Raw genomic sequence first — 17448 nt, forward strand, 5'->3', positions numbered from 1 at the left:
TGGGGCCTGAGGTGATGTAATCAAATATATCATCATTTCTGTGGAAACTGCAAAAAGGCACACCATACAGGGAGTAATTACTGAGTATGAAAAACCTTACTTCTGAGTAGATTTTGAGGACAAACTCAGGAAAAACTCCTGACTTTGAAGTCTTTTGGATTTCAAGATTTCAGAATTGCAGGTAAGGGGCTGCAGAACTGTCCCTACTGCCATTTGAAGAATGGCAGGGTTGTCGTTGAGGCTCTCCGTGCAGAGGTGCACAAGTGACTGTGCTCATTGTAAAAATTCAAAGCACCCAAAAGGATAGGAAGGAGGATGTGGACGGTCATTCTGCAAGCTAGACTGGCCTAGAGTCCTGGCTCTGTCAGGAATGGCTGTGGGGCTCTGGGCCAGTGACTTGAGCTTTCTAGGCCTCAGTTTCCTCACCTGTAGCCCATGATTATTAATTCTTCTGAACAGGTGTGCTTTTTTGCCTAATGCACGAAAAGGGCTTAAAACCCTGTTTAGTGCATGGTCAGCAAAACTTACACAATAGTGTCATTGAGACAGAGGGACACTTAAGACACATCCTTCAGTAAAGCCTGATAGTTACCAGCTCACTGCTGAGGCCCTGAGCACAGGCTGAAATTTTGTTCTAGACTCAAAAGTCTTTCACATCCTTGGGCTGACGCCTCCTGGAGCTGCAAAACATCCAACCTGGTTTGGGGTCTGCTGAGGAACATGTAGGGTTGGAGGGGATGCAGATGGCCTGGCTTCAAGTCCATTATCCACCAAAATCCAACAACCCCATGAAGATAGAGCCTTCACCTGGAGTTCATTTGCAGGGCACCCTGTCCTCGTCCAAGAGTCCCAACCCCCTGCATACCAGGTAGCTTGAGAAGGTAATGGTTCATTGAATAAACAAAGACATGTAATTCTAGGCGAGTCTTATTCACAAAGTTGACATGGGCCTTCTGCTCTGATAAAAATGCAGAGAGGTGAGGCTGGGCCTTCCATGGGTCATACACTTAACAAGCATTTCCACAGGACACAGCAAAAAGAGGTCTTTCCCTTACTGCAAAAGTGACATGTGCTCATAGTAAAAATTCAAAGCACTTAAAAGGATAGGAAGGAGATGAGGATGGTCATTCTACATGCTTCCCTGAGCTGCTTCCACAAACAAGAACACTCATACTCCACCCCTATGTTCCTCACAAGATGGGATCACACTGACAAAAAGTCTGGGCAGCTGGGGCATTCTCCAAGCTGGCGGGCCATGCAGGTGCTGCCCTACACGTGCACAGCTCCTGCTTAATCTTGTTCCAGTTCTTCCTTGACTCAGCTGCATGCAGGGAAGTGGGAAAGAGAAGAGATGACCGAACTCACAAGGCACCTGTGAGGCTCAAGGGAGACACACACTTTTCATATAATCATTCTGTAAACTGTCAGGTGTGACACATATCTGAGGATTACTATTACTGCCCTCCTCCCACCCCCAAATGGGGAGCGATTAGATCTTTAGGAGGACTTCAGGAAGATGGCAAAGCCATCTCAGCAACACAAACAGGGTGGGCACTTGTGGTCAGATGACACCTGTCAGCCAACCAGCACGGCCTTGAGGGTCCCACACACACATCCCCAAAGGCCCCTGGGTTACCTGATGTTGAATTTTGGTCAACAGAAAGACTAGGCAGCCCCTGTCACTGGGCTCTGGGCTCTGTGGGGCTCCTCTCCACCTGTAGGGAAGAAAAAGGGCAGTGACACCGCAGGGCCCACCTCCCCCCAACACAGGGTCGTAGCTCCCCACAATGTACCCTCCACCTCCACCCCACACCCAGGGTTCAATGGCCCCTGCTAGGGATGGTCCAGGACAGCAGGAGGGGGTGGGGGCTGTGGTAAGCCAGGACCAGAGCCTGGAAGAGTGCCTGTCCACACCCGCCCACCCTTGTCTTTGGTTCTATGGCATCTCAGCTGTGCTTGGCACCCAGGACTTCCTTTTCTCAACTCACCCATCCCACAGTTACCTGGGGCTTGTTCATAAGACATCTGGTTCCTGGCTGTGGGAGAAAGAACACAAGAGACTAAGTGGGTGGTGGGCAGAGGAGGGAGAAAGGAAGTGAGGGGGCTCTGCATTCCCACATTCCCTCCCTGCTTGCCTTCTGGGCCCTTTCCAAGGCAGGCCCGATAGTCCCCTGACTGTGGGGTGGGGTACCAGGGTGGCTGGCTGTTCACAAGGGGACCAGTGCCAGGGCCTCAGCAGTAGCCAATTCCCCAGCGGAGAGGAATTCTGGCTGTGGGATGGGAACAGAGCATTCTTCTCCACAGGGCTGGAGTTCCAGGAGGGCCCCACTCCTTCATTTCTTCCCCACCTACCTTGAAGGCACTTCTTGGTCAAGATCATAACCACACCTGCCAGCATGACAGTGGCCAGAACTGCGGAGATGACCATGGGAATGAATTTGCCATGAGACGGCCATTCTAAAGAAGGCAGAGAAAAGGAGACATCCCCCCAGACCATGGAGCTGCCTCTGGGTGCCTGGGGACCACCCCACTCCCTTCCTGCCCCTCCTAGCCAGCCCGCCTCCTCACCCCAGGCCACAGTGAGAGTGTGGTTTAGGCTGGGGTGCTGGACGTGGCAGGTGTACCGGGCCTCCTCTCCAGTGGGCACCCACACAGCTACCCATGTCTGGTAGGTGCCGTCCCCACTGGGGCGTGTCTCCACATGCTCAGTTTCTAGGGTCAGCTCCTCATCACCCAGCCACCAGCTTAACAAGATGTCCCGTGGATAGAAGCCCAGGGCCCAGCATCTCAGAATGACTTCTCCACCTGCAGCCATGTTCCTTGTCACGTGCACCGAGGGAGGATCTGCGAGAGTGACAGAGGGAAGACAGCTGCTCTGCCAGTCCCCTGTCCCTGTGCTGAGCCCGGCCCCTCCAGCATCTTCCAGGGGTGGGAGACAGGGAAGGGACAGGAATGGGGTTCTCCAGGAGAGACACAGATGTCAGAGGCACAGATGATCACCAACTGTCCCAAAGGGGTATTTTCCTAAGAATTCCCACGGTGGGGGTGTGACCTCTCACCCCAACCTCCAAGGAGGGCCCAGGGCGGGGCTGTTGAGTCCTGTATAGATACATTCACACCTTTCTCCCCAAAGAGCCTAGAGTTTTTCCAGAGACTACACGACTCTCCTGTGACCTCCTGCACACAGTAGGTGCCTTAATAAGTGCCTGTCAAATGAAGGCAAGAATGATTAGACTTTCCTCACCTAGGGGCTGAAGTCAGGCAGGCTGGGTGTGAAGCCAAACTCGACCGCTTTGCAGCTGTGTGACCTGAAGGAGGCCCCGCAACTACTCTGTCTCTCAAAGCTTAATGGAGACCAAATGTTCCTTCCTGGCATGGCTGAGGATTCAGTGAAGTCACCCGGGTAAAGGGTGCAGAACGACTCCTGGTGCTGAGAGTTCCAACACTCACTTATGTAACACACCTACATGTTCCTTTAGGAAGTTACACTGATGAGGGAACTGAGGCACAGAGAGGGCAAGTAACTTGCCCAAGGTCACACAGTGAACAAGTCCTGGAGCTGTCATCCAGATCTGGGGCTTCTGGCTCTAGTGCCTGCACTCTGAACCACTACACCCAGGTGAGGCCTGAGGTAGCACCCAGGAGCTCCTCCTTGGGGAGATGCAGGCCACAGACATGCATAGACACACACCCAGACCTCATCTCCTGGGCCCTGGTGTCAGGCTAGCTCCTTATACATGCCTGGCCTTTTATTCCAGCTGTGCCTCCCTGGAATGAGGCCAGACTCCTCTGTATACAATCACAGTTCTTCCTCCTGCTACTGTTTGTCCTGTCCTCCTTGCAAGCAATGTCCTCCCCACGGCTTAGCCCATTAACACACCCCACCTCCTGCCCTGCAGCCTCCCTGACAATAGAGCTAGCCAGGACTCTACCCTCAGCACCCCTAAGCACCTGTCTTCCCTAGTGGTACCACAGCATTTGTGCTTTAGAGGTGAGATGCCTTCATGTTTCTAACCCTGCTGTTTGGGGTCTGGAGAAGTGTAGGGTCCACCCGGAGTCCAGAGGGCATGTTTAGAACCAGGGGCACACAGGGGGAGGGGATGAGAGGCTTCAGCTTCCCCAAAGTCTTGTGGTCTGGGGGCCCTGGCCTGATGGGGAATGTTATCTTCTTAGGTCTGGGATCTGTTTCTCAAGGATCAGATTGGTAGGGATTATACCACAAAGGGACTTCCTGACCCACCCAGTTTGACCCATTTGCTCTGCAGGTGAAGAAAATGAGGCCCAGAGCCTGCAGGGTCCTTACTCAAGAGCACGCAGTGGGGCAGAGAGACTACTTGTCCACCTGCCTTGGAGCATACCCTAAGGTCCAGACCTCTGTCCAGCTCTAGAGGAAGCACAGTGGTGCTCATCTAACTGGATCTTTTAGGTGGGCAGGCTCATGTCTGCAGGGATGGCTCTGGGAGTGGGCATGTCACGGCAGGTTGGGCCTTACCTCTGCGGGTGAGGCTCTGGCCTCCCAGCTCCAGGTACTGGCGCAGGGAGTTGAGGCAGGGTCCCTCCAGGTAAGCCTTGTCATATTCCGCATAGCAGCGCTCCATCTCCCACCAGTGCTTTGTCCACACAGCCATCGGCTCAGCCGACACCCAACTCAGTGTCTCCAGGTCTAGCGACAGGTGGTCCTGGCCATCAAAGCCAAACTGCCAGAAACTGGAGGAACTGCCGTCCTCATGGATCTTGCAGCCAAACATGCGTTGGGCGCTGTGTGCACCTGCACAGGCAGATGGGGCAGTCAGCGGCAGGTCCACCACCCACAGCCTCCAAATGCTCCCAGGTAATTCTCATGAGCAGCCAGGCTGAGAGATCTGCCAGGTTCTCTGCATGCTCAGAGGGCACCTGAGTTCCTGATTATAAGATATGCTGTTATTTTATATGCCACTAAGGACAAATGTCAGTAGTTTATGGGTGAAAGATGCCCTCGGTGGTGAGCCTGACACGCTCTGACTCCAGCAATGTGAGAACAAGGAGACTGCAAAGCCTGGCCATGTTGCCCTTAGGCCCTGCTGCTCCAGCTGTCCTACCTGTTCCTCCCCAGGCCTCTGTGCACCACACTTTGCTGTCAGCACAGGCTCTCAGGCTGCTGGGCTGAGGAAGCAGAGGAAGAAGAAATGCCCACTTTCTCTCACTGATGTTGGCTCCCTCCCTGGGGTGCCAAAGAGGAGGCATCATGGGCTCCCACTGATATTTGTCACACTGGTCTTTGGTTGATCACTGGAGCCACAATCATTTTTGAAGGCCCCGGCAACCCCCACTTGACCGTGTCAGAGCGCCTGGGTAAGGCTATGCACCTAAAGCATGCCCCACACCTGTGCCAGGCTGGGCAGAGCAGCTGCGACCCTGGCAGACAGGCACCATGGCCTGGAGGGTCTGGCAGGGTATGAGGAGGGTGGGGACCTCAGAGCTGCCCACGTACCGCTCTGGTTGTGGTGGTCCATCAGGCTCCACACTTCCACCTGCTGCACCTTCTCCCAGGTCCTCTGCTTCAGGGTCTCTGTCTCCCAGTACTGGGCATCCTCTGGTGCCATCCATGGGGCCTGAGGCTTGGCCCTGCCAGTGCTACTGTCATACCGGATGAAGGGCTGGTCATCCACATAACCCACAGCCAGAAACCGTGGGAGGCCGGGGCCTGGCTCTGACAGTGCCAGGTAGTGGTAGTGGAGAGTATGGGTTCCTGCGGAGACAGACTGGGTCTCACAACATAGGCCTAGTAGGACCTGCACAGGAGGGCCCTGTGTGGCTGGGTCAGCTGGGGTGGGAGCCTAGCCACTGAGCATCTACTATCATCAAGGTCAAGAACTGGGAATTTCAGGTAAAGAAAAAGGACAAGGGAGGGAGGAGGGAGTGGGGAGTTAATGTGAAGAGAGCTTCAATTTGGAAAGATGAAAAAGTTCTGGAGGTGGATAGAGGTGATGGCTATACAGCAACGTAAACTACTTAGTGCCACTGAAACACGCACCACAGAATGGTTAAAGTGGTAACTTTTATGTTATGTATATTTTATTATAATTAAATAGTTTAAATAATCAAACAATCAGCCAAACATTCACACCAAGGATCATGCACATGGGAGCTTGGACTTCACTTCTAGAAAGTTCTTCAACCCGGCTTTCAGGACCTACTCATGCTGTGTGTTCCTGTCTAGTGTAACTGTGAGGTTTCTCACCTCACAGTTAAAAAAAGAGTGATTGGCTCGGCGCCTGTGGCTCCAGGGGCTCAGGCACCAGCCACATACACCTGAGCTGGTGGGTTCGAATCCAGCCCAGGCTTGCCAAACAACAATGACGGCTGCAACCAAAAAATAGCCGGGCGTTGTGGCAGGTGCCTGTAATCCCAGCTACTAGTGAGGCGGAGGCAAGAGAATAGTTTGAGCCCAGGAGTTGGAGGTTGCTGTGAGCTGTGATGCCATAGCACTCTACCCAGGGTGACAAAATAAATAAATAATAAAATTAAATTAAATTAAATTAAAAAAGAATGATTAAAACAAAGCTGGTTGTTTACCCAAGCTTAACTGATGTGAACTTAAACAATGCACTCCCCAGAGGTGATCAAGAAAGGTCAGTGTCCTTCTTGGCCTGAAGCATAGCTGCCAAGTTAGGGCATCCTCACCTCCACCCAAGCCACACCTGTCCCACAGCCAGCCCTACTAGCCCAGTTCTATTCCCTAAGTCTAGGCGCTGGATCCTGGCGCTGCTCAACCTTGGCACCACAGGTGGGATCTGCTGCGCAGTCAGCCCTGACTCAGGCTAGTAGAACAATGCTGTGTGTTTAAAGATTAGGCACTGTTTTCTCAGATACATCACAGCCTACTCCCTCACCTAATTAATTTATTTTTTTGGTTTTTTAATTTTTTTTAGAGACAGAGTCTCACTTTATTGCCCTTGGTAGAGTGCTGTGGAGTCACAGCTCACAGCAACCTCCAACTCCTGGGCTTAGGCGATTCTCCTGTCTCAGCCTCCCAAGTAGCTGGGACTACAGGTGTCCACCACAACGCCTGGCTATTTTTTGTCTCAGTTTGGCCGGGGCTGGGTTTAAACCCGCCACCCTCGGTACATGGGGCCAGTGCCCTACTCACTGAGCCATGGCGCCACCCCCTCACCTAATTAAAAGCGTTTTTGCTTGACCGTCCCCTTGTCAGTGAGGCCTTCCTAGGCTACCTTATCAACACCCATGGCTCTCCTCACGTCCACATTATTTTGCGTGCTGTCACCACAGAGAGCATTCCCTTGTTAGCCTGTCTTTCCTGCAGCATCAGCCCCTCTAGGGCAGGACCACCCTCCATTTGGCCCAGAACAGGTCAGGCACTGAGGAGGTGCTCAGTGTGAATAGGCTTGTATGCAGGAAGCTAGGTAGAGTTCACACTCAGTGCTGTTACCACCTCTCGCGTATGTTCTGACCACACTAAACACCATCTAGGCCCTTCCCATCTGCAGTGCCTCTGCTGTCCCAGCCAATTTCTCTTCCTCTTCTGGCTCTGCTCAGGTGTCTTTTCCTTCAGGAAGCCCTGCTGATTCCAGGCTGACCTCCCTCAGGGGGGCCTGGACAGTGTTCTGTGCTCTCTGCTAAGACTGGGTTCTGCCCGGGGGCAGGGGCAGCACAGCTGACTGTGCCCCTTCTGTCTTCCCAGGCCTTGCATCACACCCAGCAGACAGGGGGCACTCACTTCCTGCCATCAGAGAGCATAGACAGCAGTGACAGTGTTCACAGCTGCTGTTTCCAGGGTGGTGGCTGTGCTCCCTGCAGTGCTGTGCTTTTCATCTACTATCAGGTCACCCTCACAATAAACCTAAGTCTCATTTCAAGAGAAACTGAAGCCTTGCACCCAAAAGCATGTGGCAGCCTGGATTCCCCCTCCAGGCCCTGCTGCCCTTTTCTAAGCTGAGGAAAGGGGGGCTCTGTCCTTAGGGCTGGAGAAACCTCTTCATGGGGTGGGGGGAGGGGCACGGCGAGAAGGGCCGCTAGGAAGAGTGTGAGTGAACAGTGACAGTCCACCAGATTCCCAAAGACATGTCCTCCTGCAGGATGGGGGCTCCTGACCTCTGCCAGCTCAGGTGGGCAGGGGCTTACCTCCAGGCCACTGCTTGTCTTGTGACTTCAGACTGGCCAATTCTGCCATCAGCACCTTTGCTAAGGGAGATGGGCCATCAACCACAGAAGGCAGCGCCCAGGGACTCTCTGCAAGGGGGAAATAGGGAGAGGGCAATTCAAACATCCAGGCACAGATTCCATATACATCCTTGTCAACTGCTGGGAGAGATGGTATGAAATGACAATGACAAGCATGTTTACGGGGACCTTGCCACAGGAATGGACATTTCCCCCACTCTCAAGGCAAGGCCTCTGTGCGGGACTGTTCCTGTGTTTCCCAAGTTCTGGCTGACTCATCTCCAGGGATGCCCCCATCCACCTCTGCCACAGTGTCCCCTGCTGGCTGCTCCAAGACGACCTGACCCAGGAGCTTTGAGAACCCACCACTGACCTGGAGCTGACCTGGACAGGGCTTGCATACAAGCAGGCCTGGAAGTTCCAGTGGATGCTTCTGTGCCCTTCCAGGACCCTCCCTGCTCTCCCAGAATACTGCCTCCATGCCCTCCTGTGTGCTGGGACCTCCCATACTGTCCAGCCCCGACCTCTCCCCTGTGGCATTACCCATCCTACAAACATCTGTTGAGCACCTACTACCAGACAGACACTGAACTCATGATCCCTAGGGCACCTGTGGCCTAGCAAGGAAGGGGAAAATCAAACAACAATTCTGGTAAGGTGAGTAGAGGCTGTGAGCATCAGGGCACAAGTGGTATACATGCTAGGGGTGGGCTGAGGGTGTCTTGTAAGGGGAAATCTCACCAGCTGTGAGTTGCCAGGCAGTCAGGAGGGAAGTATGTTCTGGGACAATGAACCTAAAACGTACCACCTGCATCAGCAGTACCAGGGAACTTGTTACACAAGCACATTCATGGGCCCCATCTCAACCTTACTGGATCAGAAACTCTCGAGGTGGAGCCCAGTCATGTAGTTCAACAAGCCCTCTGGGAAATTCAGAGAGAATTCTAAAATTTGAGAATGAGTGCTCTTGGCAGAGAGACTAGTAAGTGGGAAAGCCTGGGGTGCAAAAGCTTGTTGTGTGTTCAGAAAAAACTAAGACCAAGGAAGACTGCAAATGCAAGATGTAAGTCTAGGGAGGAGAGCAAGGGCCCAGTTGCTTCTCTGTGCCTCAGTTTCCCCATCAGAGAAGAGGGAGACAGGCTGTTCCCTGTCTCCCAGAGAAGAGGGAGAGGTAACTAAGTTGATATTGTAAAGTTCCCAGGATAGTGCCTGGCACGAGGTGGGTGCTGTTGGAACCACCTGTCAAATCAACGTAAAGGGAAGGATAAGGGCTGGGCCCAGGAAAGGATATGACTGTGGTGTCAGTATGGAGGGCAAGAAGGGGGAGGTGGAGTGAGAGGGGCCCAGCAGCAGCCCCTCCACCCTCCAGGCTGCCCTGCTTGCTACCCAGTCTTGGAACCAGCAGCACACCCAGCCAGCAATGCCCAGGCCAGAAACTGGTGAGTACTCCCCTCATCCCTGCCAGCCCTCAATTTGAGTTTTACCATACCAGCTTTGTGATCATCTGCCCTCTGATTAATCTGCTTCTGCTGGGCTTGATCCTAAAGGAGTACTGACTCTTCCCTGAGGCAGCAAGGGCTTCAGAGCCAGCCTGACACTGTTCAAACCCTGACCAGAGAAGCAACTCTGTAATCTTGGGTAGGCAGTTAACCTCTCTGAGCCTCAGTGTTCCATCTCACCACAGTGACAGAAACCTAATTCTTGTCACAGGGTTCTAGGAGGCTCATAACATCCTTGATACAACACTTGTTATAGCTGCCCTTGGAAAGCCCCTGTCGGAGGATTCTGGGAAGATGGCCGACTGGTAGCAACCCTGGTCAGAGGCTCCTGAGCAAAGGAAGAAAAACTGGTTGGAATCAGAATCTATGAAGCCAAAGACGGGAGCTGAGCTCAGAAAGAAGTTTGGCAAGCTGTAAATCCAAGGAAGATCATTTAAGGACACAAAATACAGGACATGGAAGAAGCCCAAGTGCCCATCGATCCACGAATGGATCAACAAACTGTGGTATATGTACACCATGGAATACTATGCAGCCATAAAGAAAGATGGAGACTTTACGTCCTTCATGTTCACATGGATGGAGCTGGAAAATGTTCTTCTTAGCGAAGTATCACAAGAATGGAAGAAAAAGTATCCAATGTACTCAACCCTATTATGAAATTAATTTATACTTTTTATATGAAAGCTATAACCTAATAACAGCCTAAGAATATGGGAAGGGGGGAGGGGTAATGGGTAGAGGGAGGGGGATTCAAGGGTTCACTTCTGTGGTTTATCTTACAAGGGTTCAAGTGAATCTTTCTATGAGTAGAATATGAACATTTTAACACAATAACTAAGAAAATGACATGAAGGCTATGTTAACCAGTTTGATGGAAGTGTTTCAGATTGTGTGGGAAAATACCACACTGTACCCTAGAAGTGCATTAATGTACACAGGTACCATTCAATTAAAAAAAGAAAGAAAGAAAGAAAGCCTCTGTCCACTCTGCAGATCTGACTAGGTTACTTCCTCCCTCCCCTCCTCCCCCAAGGAGGAAGACAAGCCCGGCCTTTCCCATCTGACATCAGAGCCTAATGAGAACCACAGCAGGGCACACGCCTGGTTCTGGGGGACCAGCCCTGACCATTCCCCCAGAAGGGTTACAGGCCCTGGGTGCACACACACACCCTTGCCCCTACCAAGCATAACAAACATCACTATGTGTCCCTAGATCAGAGGGCAGAGGCTCTAAACCTGGGACCCACTGACTTCCCCAGCGGCAGGGACCTGAAAACTAGTGTTCAGAAGCTTCAGCCTGGACGAGAAAAAATAACCTCTTCATTTTCACTAACCTCTAGTTGCAATATAGCCTTTCCTCTCATGAAGAATGGAGGTGACACAGAACAGCAGGATTACCAGGACCTATGCTTTTGCTTTCAGTCTCAGATAGAAACTGCAAGTGTTTTCCAATCACATGATAGTTGCTGCAGACACTAGAAATGCGCTCCCCCCACTACTTCCAGTCTCATCTGGTGACTTACCAGCTTTGATGTTATTTAGTGCATTTTTTGGACACATGTATCAAAATAACTCTATAACAATATCATTATTTCTTTCTAATCCTGTGTATTTCATTTTGGGTATTAAAAAACATTCTAACAGGACAGCACCTATGGCTCAGTGAGTAGGGCACTGGCCCCATATAGGAAGAGTGGAGGGTTTGAACCCAGCCCCGGCCAAACTGCAACAACAAAAAAATAACCAGGCGTTGTGGCGGGCGCCTGTGGTCCCACCTACTCAGGAGGCTAAGGCAGGAGAATAACCTAAGCCCAAAAGCTGGAGGTTGCTGTGAACTGTGACGTCAGAGCACTCTACAGAGGGTGACAAAGTGAGACTCTGTCTCTCTTCAAAAAAAAAAAATTCTAACAGAGTTACCAGACACAATTGCGAAAAGTCATCTGTAAATTGCTTGTGCCGAGGGGCTTTCTGCATGTGAAGTTCACAGAGTCAGGCACTGCCCACAAGAGCTATCACTCCTGCTACAACCACACCTGCCACATTCCCGGCCTGCACCTGCGCCCTCTGCGGGCTGGGTCCTGCAGGGTGGGATGTGTACAGGCGGCGCGCTGGGCACACTTGTGTCCCCATCTCACCAAAGCTGAAACCGGGAAAGAACACAAATTCTAGGCCACGTCCCAGAAATCCCGTTGCCCCTCTCCACCTTCCAGCCCTCTTTTCTTCCGGGCCCTAGGGACACTCCAGGCACCAGGAGCCCACCGCTTGGAAGGCGATATGCCAACCACCCTCACACCTCCAGAAAAGCGTCCCCTGGGCCTTTCTGGAGCCCCACCTAGGCGGCCAGGTGTGAGCAGCCTCTATCGAGGCAGGTTGGGGGTCACTGCCAGCTCCCTCGAGCTACATCGGCCTCCCCGAAGTCCCCACCCACAGGCCCATCCCCCAAGACCTCTTCCTCCCACCTCCCTAGCCTCAGTGGGCGGCTGCAAATAGCGCCCTTGCCCCAGGCCCCTGTGTTCGGCATGCCCCGAACCTGGAGGGGCCGCCTGGCTTTCAGCCCTTGTCCCCTTGGCCTACCTCCGCCCCATCCACACTCGGTATGGAACTTGGGCTCCAACCTGGCCCTCTGCCTAGCCGCCACAGGGCCCCGCCTCTCACCTGCAGCGCCCTCCCGCACCAGTCCCAGCATCAGGAGCAGCAGCAGCGGCCGCCGGAACGTCTGCGGTCCCCCGGCTGACAGCCTTCCGCGCCAGCCCGGGGCGCCAGGGCTTTCGGAGCCCATTCTCAACTGCGGGACCCAAACCAGGCGGCCAGCGTTGTCCAGCCGTGGGACGCACGTCGCTCTGGAGGTCTGGGACAGACCAGCGGCAGAGCCCAAGTCCTCTGCGGTTGCTGGTGCGGGGCCTAGTGCCGCCCGGGGCGGGGTCGGGAGACCCCACCCTTCCGCCAGGGGCGGAAGGCTGGGGAGACCCCGCCCACCTCGGAAACCCGCGGTCCTCTGGCGGTCTGCTCCGCCCGCCCGGGAAGAGCTAACCAGAGAGTCGCGAAACCCGCGGTGTTAAATAACTCAACATACAACTGTGTGCTTCTTCACGGAGTCCTGAAACGCGACGAGGTGGTGAAGCTGACGCTGCTGCCATTTGGAGTGTTGTGAGGAGGACAAGCGTTTGCAACAACTGCCGTGTGATTTGAACACACCTGTGGTTTCTATCGGGGACCGAGGTACACGGGTCTTATTAGCCTTATGGAACTTTACTACCTACGTTCATCGCAGGGAGGAAAGGCAGATTTCACCTGGAGGTTAGTAAAAAGGAATAAAGCTTATTTTTACAAGTAAGGTTCATAGACCCCCTGAATTCTGACCAGGGACTCACATGTTTAATATAATGGCTTTCATCTGGGTGGTTTCGGATATTTGAAAATTTGTGGGGATGGCTTTCGCGGTCCCGATGATGAGGGAGGGTCCTCCCCTGTGGGCGAGCAGGGCCAGGAATGCTGCAATCTAGACTTGCTTGCCTGGAGGTCACCACACAGGGGGGCTCTGCTCAGTCTGTTCAACCCAACACGAGTGGAATTATAGAGAAACGCCAGTTCACTGAGTCAGAATTAAGTAGGGGTCTTTTACTGGCCGGCAGTCAAGAGCGGGGTCACACCTCAAAGTCTCTTGATCCCCTTTGGGGGAGATGTGCGTGTGAGGTTTTTAAACGTGCTTTTTGGTGGGGGGTGGGAAGCCCTGGAGCAAGCAGAATTTTACTGAAGCCAACGCCTGCAAAGGTTAGATCTATAGGGTGAGGAGGGGTGCTTACAAGGGGGACCTGGGGGATGTGCACAGACAGGATTGTGGTTTCACAAGATTTTACAACTTTCAGAGTTTCAGAAACTTCCTGTTTCTGCAGAGTCGCTGCTGGCTCAAGGGGCTAAGGAGCTATTGTGGTTACCAAGAGGGGAGGGTGTTGTAAGCTCTTAACAAAATGGAGTTAAGTCTGATTCGCTTGCTCAAAATGGATGGAGTTAGGGCATTACAAGTCAACCTCCTTGTGATCCAAGTTTAGTACACAATCCTTGTTTTAATATTGTCAGAGGAGGCCCGACTCTCTGGGAGGCCTAGGCGGGCAGCTTGTCTGAGCTCAGGAGTTGGAGACCAGCCTGAGCAAGACGGAGACCGAGACCCCTATCTTTAAGAAAAACAGAAAAACTAACCGTGTTGTGGCAGGTTCCTGTAGGAACTTGGGAGGTTGAGGCAAGAGGATCACCTTAGACCGAGTTTGAGGTTGTTGTGAGCTATGATGCTGGGGCACTCTAGTCTGGCAACAGGGTAAGACTCTGTCTCAAAAAAAAAAAAAAAAAGAAAGAAAGAAAGAAAAAGAAAACTGTCCCCCCATTTGTCCCCTGCAATTGTCCCCTGCAGTCCCATTACTGGGCATCTATCCAGAAGGGAAAAAAAACTTGTATTATAGATACTTGTACCAGGCTGTTTACTGAAGCCCAATTTACAATCGCTAAAATGTGGAAATGGCCTAAATGCCCTTCAACCCCAGAATGAATTGGCAAGCTGTGGTATATGTATAACATGGAATATTCTTCAGCTATTAAAAAAAATGGAGATTTTGCAGCACTTGTACTAACCTGGATGGAGGTAGAACACATTATCCTTAGTGAAGCATCACAGGAATGGAGAAGTATGAGTCCTATGTATTCATAGGTGGGGCATGGGGGAAGGGGTGAGCAGACAGAGGAGGGAGGGGTGAGGGTAAGGAGAAGGAAAAAAAAGAAAATAGTGACTCATTCTCACATAAATTGGATTCAATTTTGACTAAAGTACATTACTTAAACATTAATTTTTACTTCAACTTGTTAATATGTTGTTTAGGATACAGAATACTGCATCCTCATTTAAAAGTGGATTATGTTTGTAATTTCCCCTTTATAATAATATATTTTTTCCAATTTTAATATCAGGTGTATCCAGATGAAGCAGAATGATTTTGAAGTATTTCTTCTTTTTCTGTTGTCTATAAGATTTGGCATGATCGGCTCTGCGCCTATGGCTCAACCGGCTAAGGCGCCAGCCACGTACACCTAAGGTGGCGGGTTCAAATCCCCAGCCCGGACCCGCCAAACAACAATGACGGCTGCATCCAAAAAAAATAGCCGGGCGTTGTGGCGGGCGCCTGTGGTCCCAGCTACTTGGGAGGCTGAGGCAGGAGACTCATTTGAGCCCAGGAATTGGAGGTTGCTGTGAGCTGTAATGCCACGGCACTCTGCCCAGGGGGACAGCTTGAGGCTCTGTCTCAAAAAAAAAAAAAAAAAAAAATTTGGCATGATCTGCTTTTTGAAATTATCTTTTATTTTTATTTATAAATATTAGTCATCTATTTTTTGAGTCTTTGGGGAAAAAAATGAAGTTGATTGATGACTCTATACTGAACTCAGAGTCAAAGTATTCTATAATAGTCATGCTCTTATTTGACAATGTGAATGTTACTTCCTTTGCATTACTATTATTATTATTGCTTAATACTTCGTTGCAGCAATCGTCTGATTTCTTTTCCAAATGTATTTATCTTCATTCATTCTTTACAAAGTTTTTGTTTCTAGTCCTTATCTTAAACATTGTTATTGTTGTTAAATTTTAAGCCTTTTTAATACTGTGAAGGCAAAAAGTGGAAACCTAATAATCACATGTATATGTAAAAATAAAAAAAATTTAAAATAAAGAAAGAAAAGAAAGAAAAATATTGTCAAAGGAACAATGGAAAGGAAAGACTAGAGTTGCAAGAAGGCTATAGGCATCAGGCATTCTGGCTAATCAAATAAGTGTATGAAGGAAAAAAGCCTGCAAAATTAGTAAATCTGCATTATGACATGATTATCATATTCTTTTTATTTTTTTTTTTTTATTGAATGGCAACTATGTAGATTATCATATTCTTAAAGGTTGTTACATACCTGCAGACATTAGTGTTGCAAAAATCAAGGAGAACGTCATTTTTCAAGGCACTCCAGGTTTATTTTGGAGGCCAAATCTAATAGGGTAATCCAGCTAATTTTGGTTTGCTTCCAGATATAAAATAAGGTGACTGACTTATTCCAGTTACCCAGGACTTTCTGATCTTGGCACTGAAAGTCCACCATCCTGGGGACCCCCTGAATCCCCAGCAAACCAGGATGGTTGGTCACTCTACAGCAAAGAGGTTTCCCCTGACTGTGGGACATGCTCGGTGTCCTCATGAAGGAAGCAGGCAGATGTCATTATGACGAGCTGTGCATCAAGGACACAGCTATGCTGCAGAGGGAACGTGCTTGGGCTCTGTGTTGTGGGTGCTTCACCTTCCACACAGCAGGTTCTATCAGGCTGCATTTGTAGCTGTTGTATTCACAGAAATTTTTTTACATCTGCTCTCTGGTCCAAATGTTTCTGTCCCACCCAAATTTATATGCTGAGCCCTAATCCCTAATGTGGTAGCATTAAGAGGTGGAGCCTTTGGGGAGGTAAGTCATTAGGTTGGAGCCATCATGAATGGGATTAGCGCCCTTGGGAAAGAGGCCTGAGCCAGCTTGTTTCCCTTTTGTCACGTGAGGATATCTGAAAGGCTCCCTCTGTGAGAAAATGGGCCCTCACCAGCGCAAATCTGCTGGTACTTTGATCTTGGATTTCCATTCTCCAGACCGTAAGCAATACATTTCTGTTGTTTCCAAGTTGCCTTCTAAGGTATTTTGTTATAGCAGCTGGAGCGACTGATACAAGTTGTGAGCACCTGGCTATTCAGCAGTTATGATTTCTGCTTATAGTTTCCACACTAAACATTACGTGTGGAAACATTATCTTATTTTCACTTCATTTTTAATACTTTTTTGTTATCAGTACAATTAGGGTACTATATTGATTTTTATATCTCTGAGAATGCTAATTAAATTATCTTTGGATTTCCCTTAAGGACAGAAAAAGATGTTACAAAATCTTTGTAATGAGGAAAGCTGCTCTGACGGACTCTGACACCCACACCCACACCCCACAGGAGAAATCAGGACCCTGAGCTGGAGGAGGGGCAAAGCAGAGGAGAGACCCCCCTCAGGTGGTTGACCTGAGTCTCACAGAGGGGAGAGAACCATGCAAGTATAGGGAGAAATGCAGTCCCAGCCGGGAGACATGTGGGGACCCATGGGGAGTATCTGGGAGGGGTCAGGGTCCAACCACAGAGAGGCTTGAGCACTGTGCTAAGGAACCTGGAGACTGGCAGGCAGGCTCTGGAGAGTCATAGAGAAATGCAAGCAGGGGGATAGCCAGACCCACCTTCCCATCTAGTCAGCTGGGGGTGGAGGTGGGGGGTTGCCTGCTTCACACCCCAGGCACATGAATGGGCAGAGACAAGGTGAGGTCCCTCCCAGATAAAGAAGTTAAGAGATTTACAATAGTCACTCCAGTAACAGCCAACACCAACACTTAGATAATGGGCCAACTGGCTCTGCTTTAAATCTCTTACAATAGCTGTCAATCAGTCTGTTCAGAAACCTCCAAAGTAGGAACTATCTGTATTTTACAGATGAGGAAAATGAGGCAGATTGAGGTTAAGTAACCTGTTCAAAGGCAGCTGGCAAATGTCTGGGCTGGTATTTGACCTTAGGCAGTTGGGCTTCACAGCTCACAGCAACCTCCAACTCCTGGGCTCAAGCAAGTCTCCTTGCCTCAGCCTCCCAAGTAGCTGGGACCACAGGCACTTCGCTGGGGGCGAGCGGCTGCGACCCTCTTGCCAGGTGCCGCGCCGGGCACAAGCGTCCCGCCGGCCCC

At 50.8% G+C, this 17448-nt stretch overlaps 1 protein-coding gene across 2 annotated transcripts; it reads right to left on the bottom strand.

Moving 5' to 3' along the window:
• Nucleotides 1-888: 888 nt before the first annotated feature.
• Nucleotides 889-12557, bottom strand: LOC100961793 (H-2 class I histocompatibility antigen, Q10 alpha chain-like). 2 transcript variants are annotated; one of them, XM_012811625.2, is made up of 9 exons: nucleotides 12318-12557; nucleotides 8122-8229; nucleotides 5471-5728; nucleotides 4493-4768; nucleotides 2569-2844; nucleotides 2353-2457; nucleotides 2004-2036; nucleotides 1637-1715; nucleotides 889-1372 (listed from the first exon to the last, which is right to left on the bottom strand). In XM_012811625.2, exons 1-8 carry the CDS (start codon nucleotides 12439-12441, stop codon nucleotides 1666-1668), a joined length of 1230 nt encoding a protein of 409 aa, XP_012667079.2. In that variant the 5' UTR covers nucleotides 12442-12557; the 3' UTR covers nucleotides 889-1372; nucleotides 1637-1665. The 2 variants fall into 2 exon arrangements, with proteins under 2 accessions (XP_012667079.2, XP_023375090.1); XM_023519322.1 differs by having other exon boundaries at nucleotides 889-1380.
• Between the last annotated feature and the right edge of the window lie 4891 nt (nucleotides 12558-17448).

The sequence above is a fragment of the Otolemur garnettii genome, unplaced genomic scaffold (genome assembly GCF_000181295.1).
Source record: "Otolemur garnettii isolate 467f Iridium unplaced genomic scaffold, OtoGar3 scaffold00171, whole genome shotgun sequence".
In the NCBI taxonomy this organism is placed as follows: domain Eukaryota; kingdom Metazoa; phylum Chordata; class Mammalia; order Primates; family Galagidae; genus Otolemur; species Otolemur garnettii.

Excerpts from the sequence above, each read along its gene's own strand:
- LOC100961793 (XM_012811625.2), bottom strand. The coding sequence starts at position 12,441 with ATGGGCTCCGAAAGCCCTGGCGCCCCGGGCTGGCGCGGAAGGCTGTCA. Across the intron at positions 2,845-4,492 it reads CCAGAGCCTCACCCGCAGAG|ATCCTCCCTCGGTGCACGTG; the intron begins GTAAGGCCCAAC and ends TCACTCTCGCAG. Across the intron at positions 2,458-2,568 it reads CACTCTCACTGTGGCCTGGG|AATGGCCGTCTCATGGCAAA; the intron begins GTGAGGAGGCGG and ends TGCCTTCTTTAG.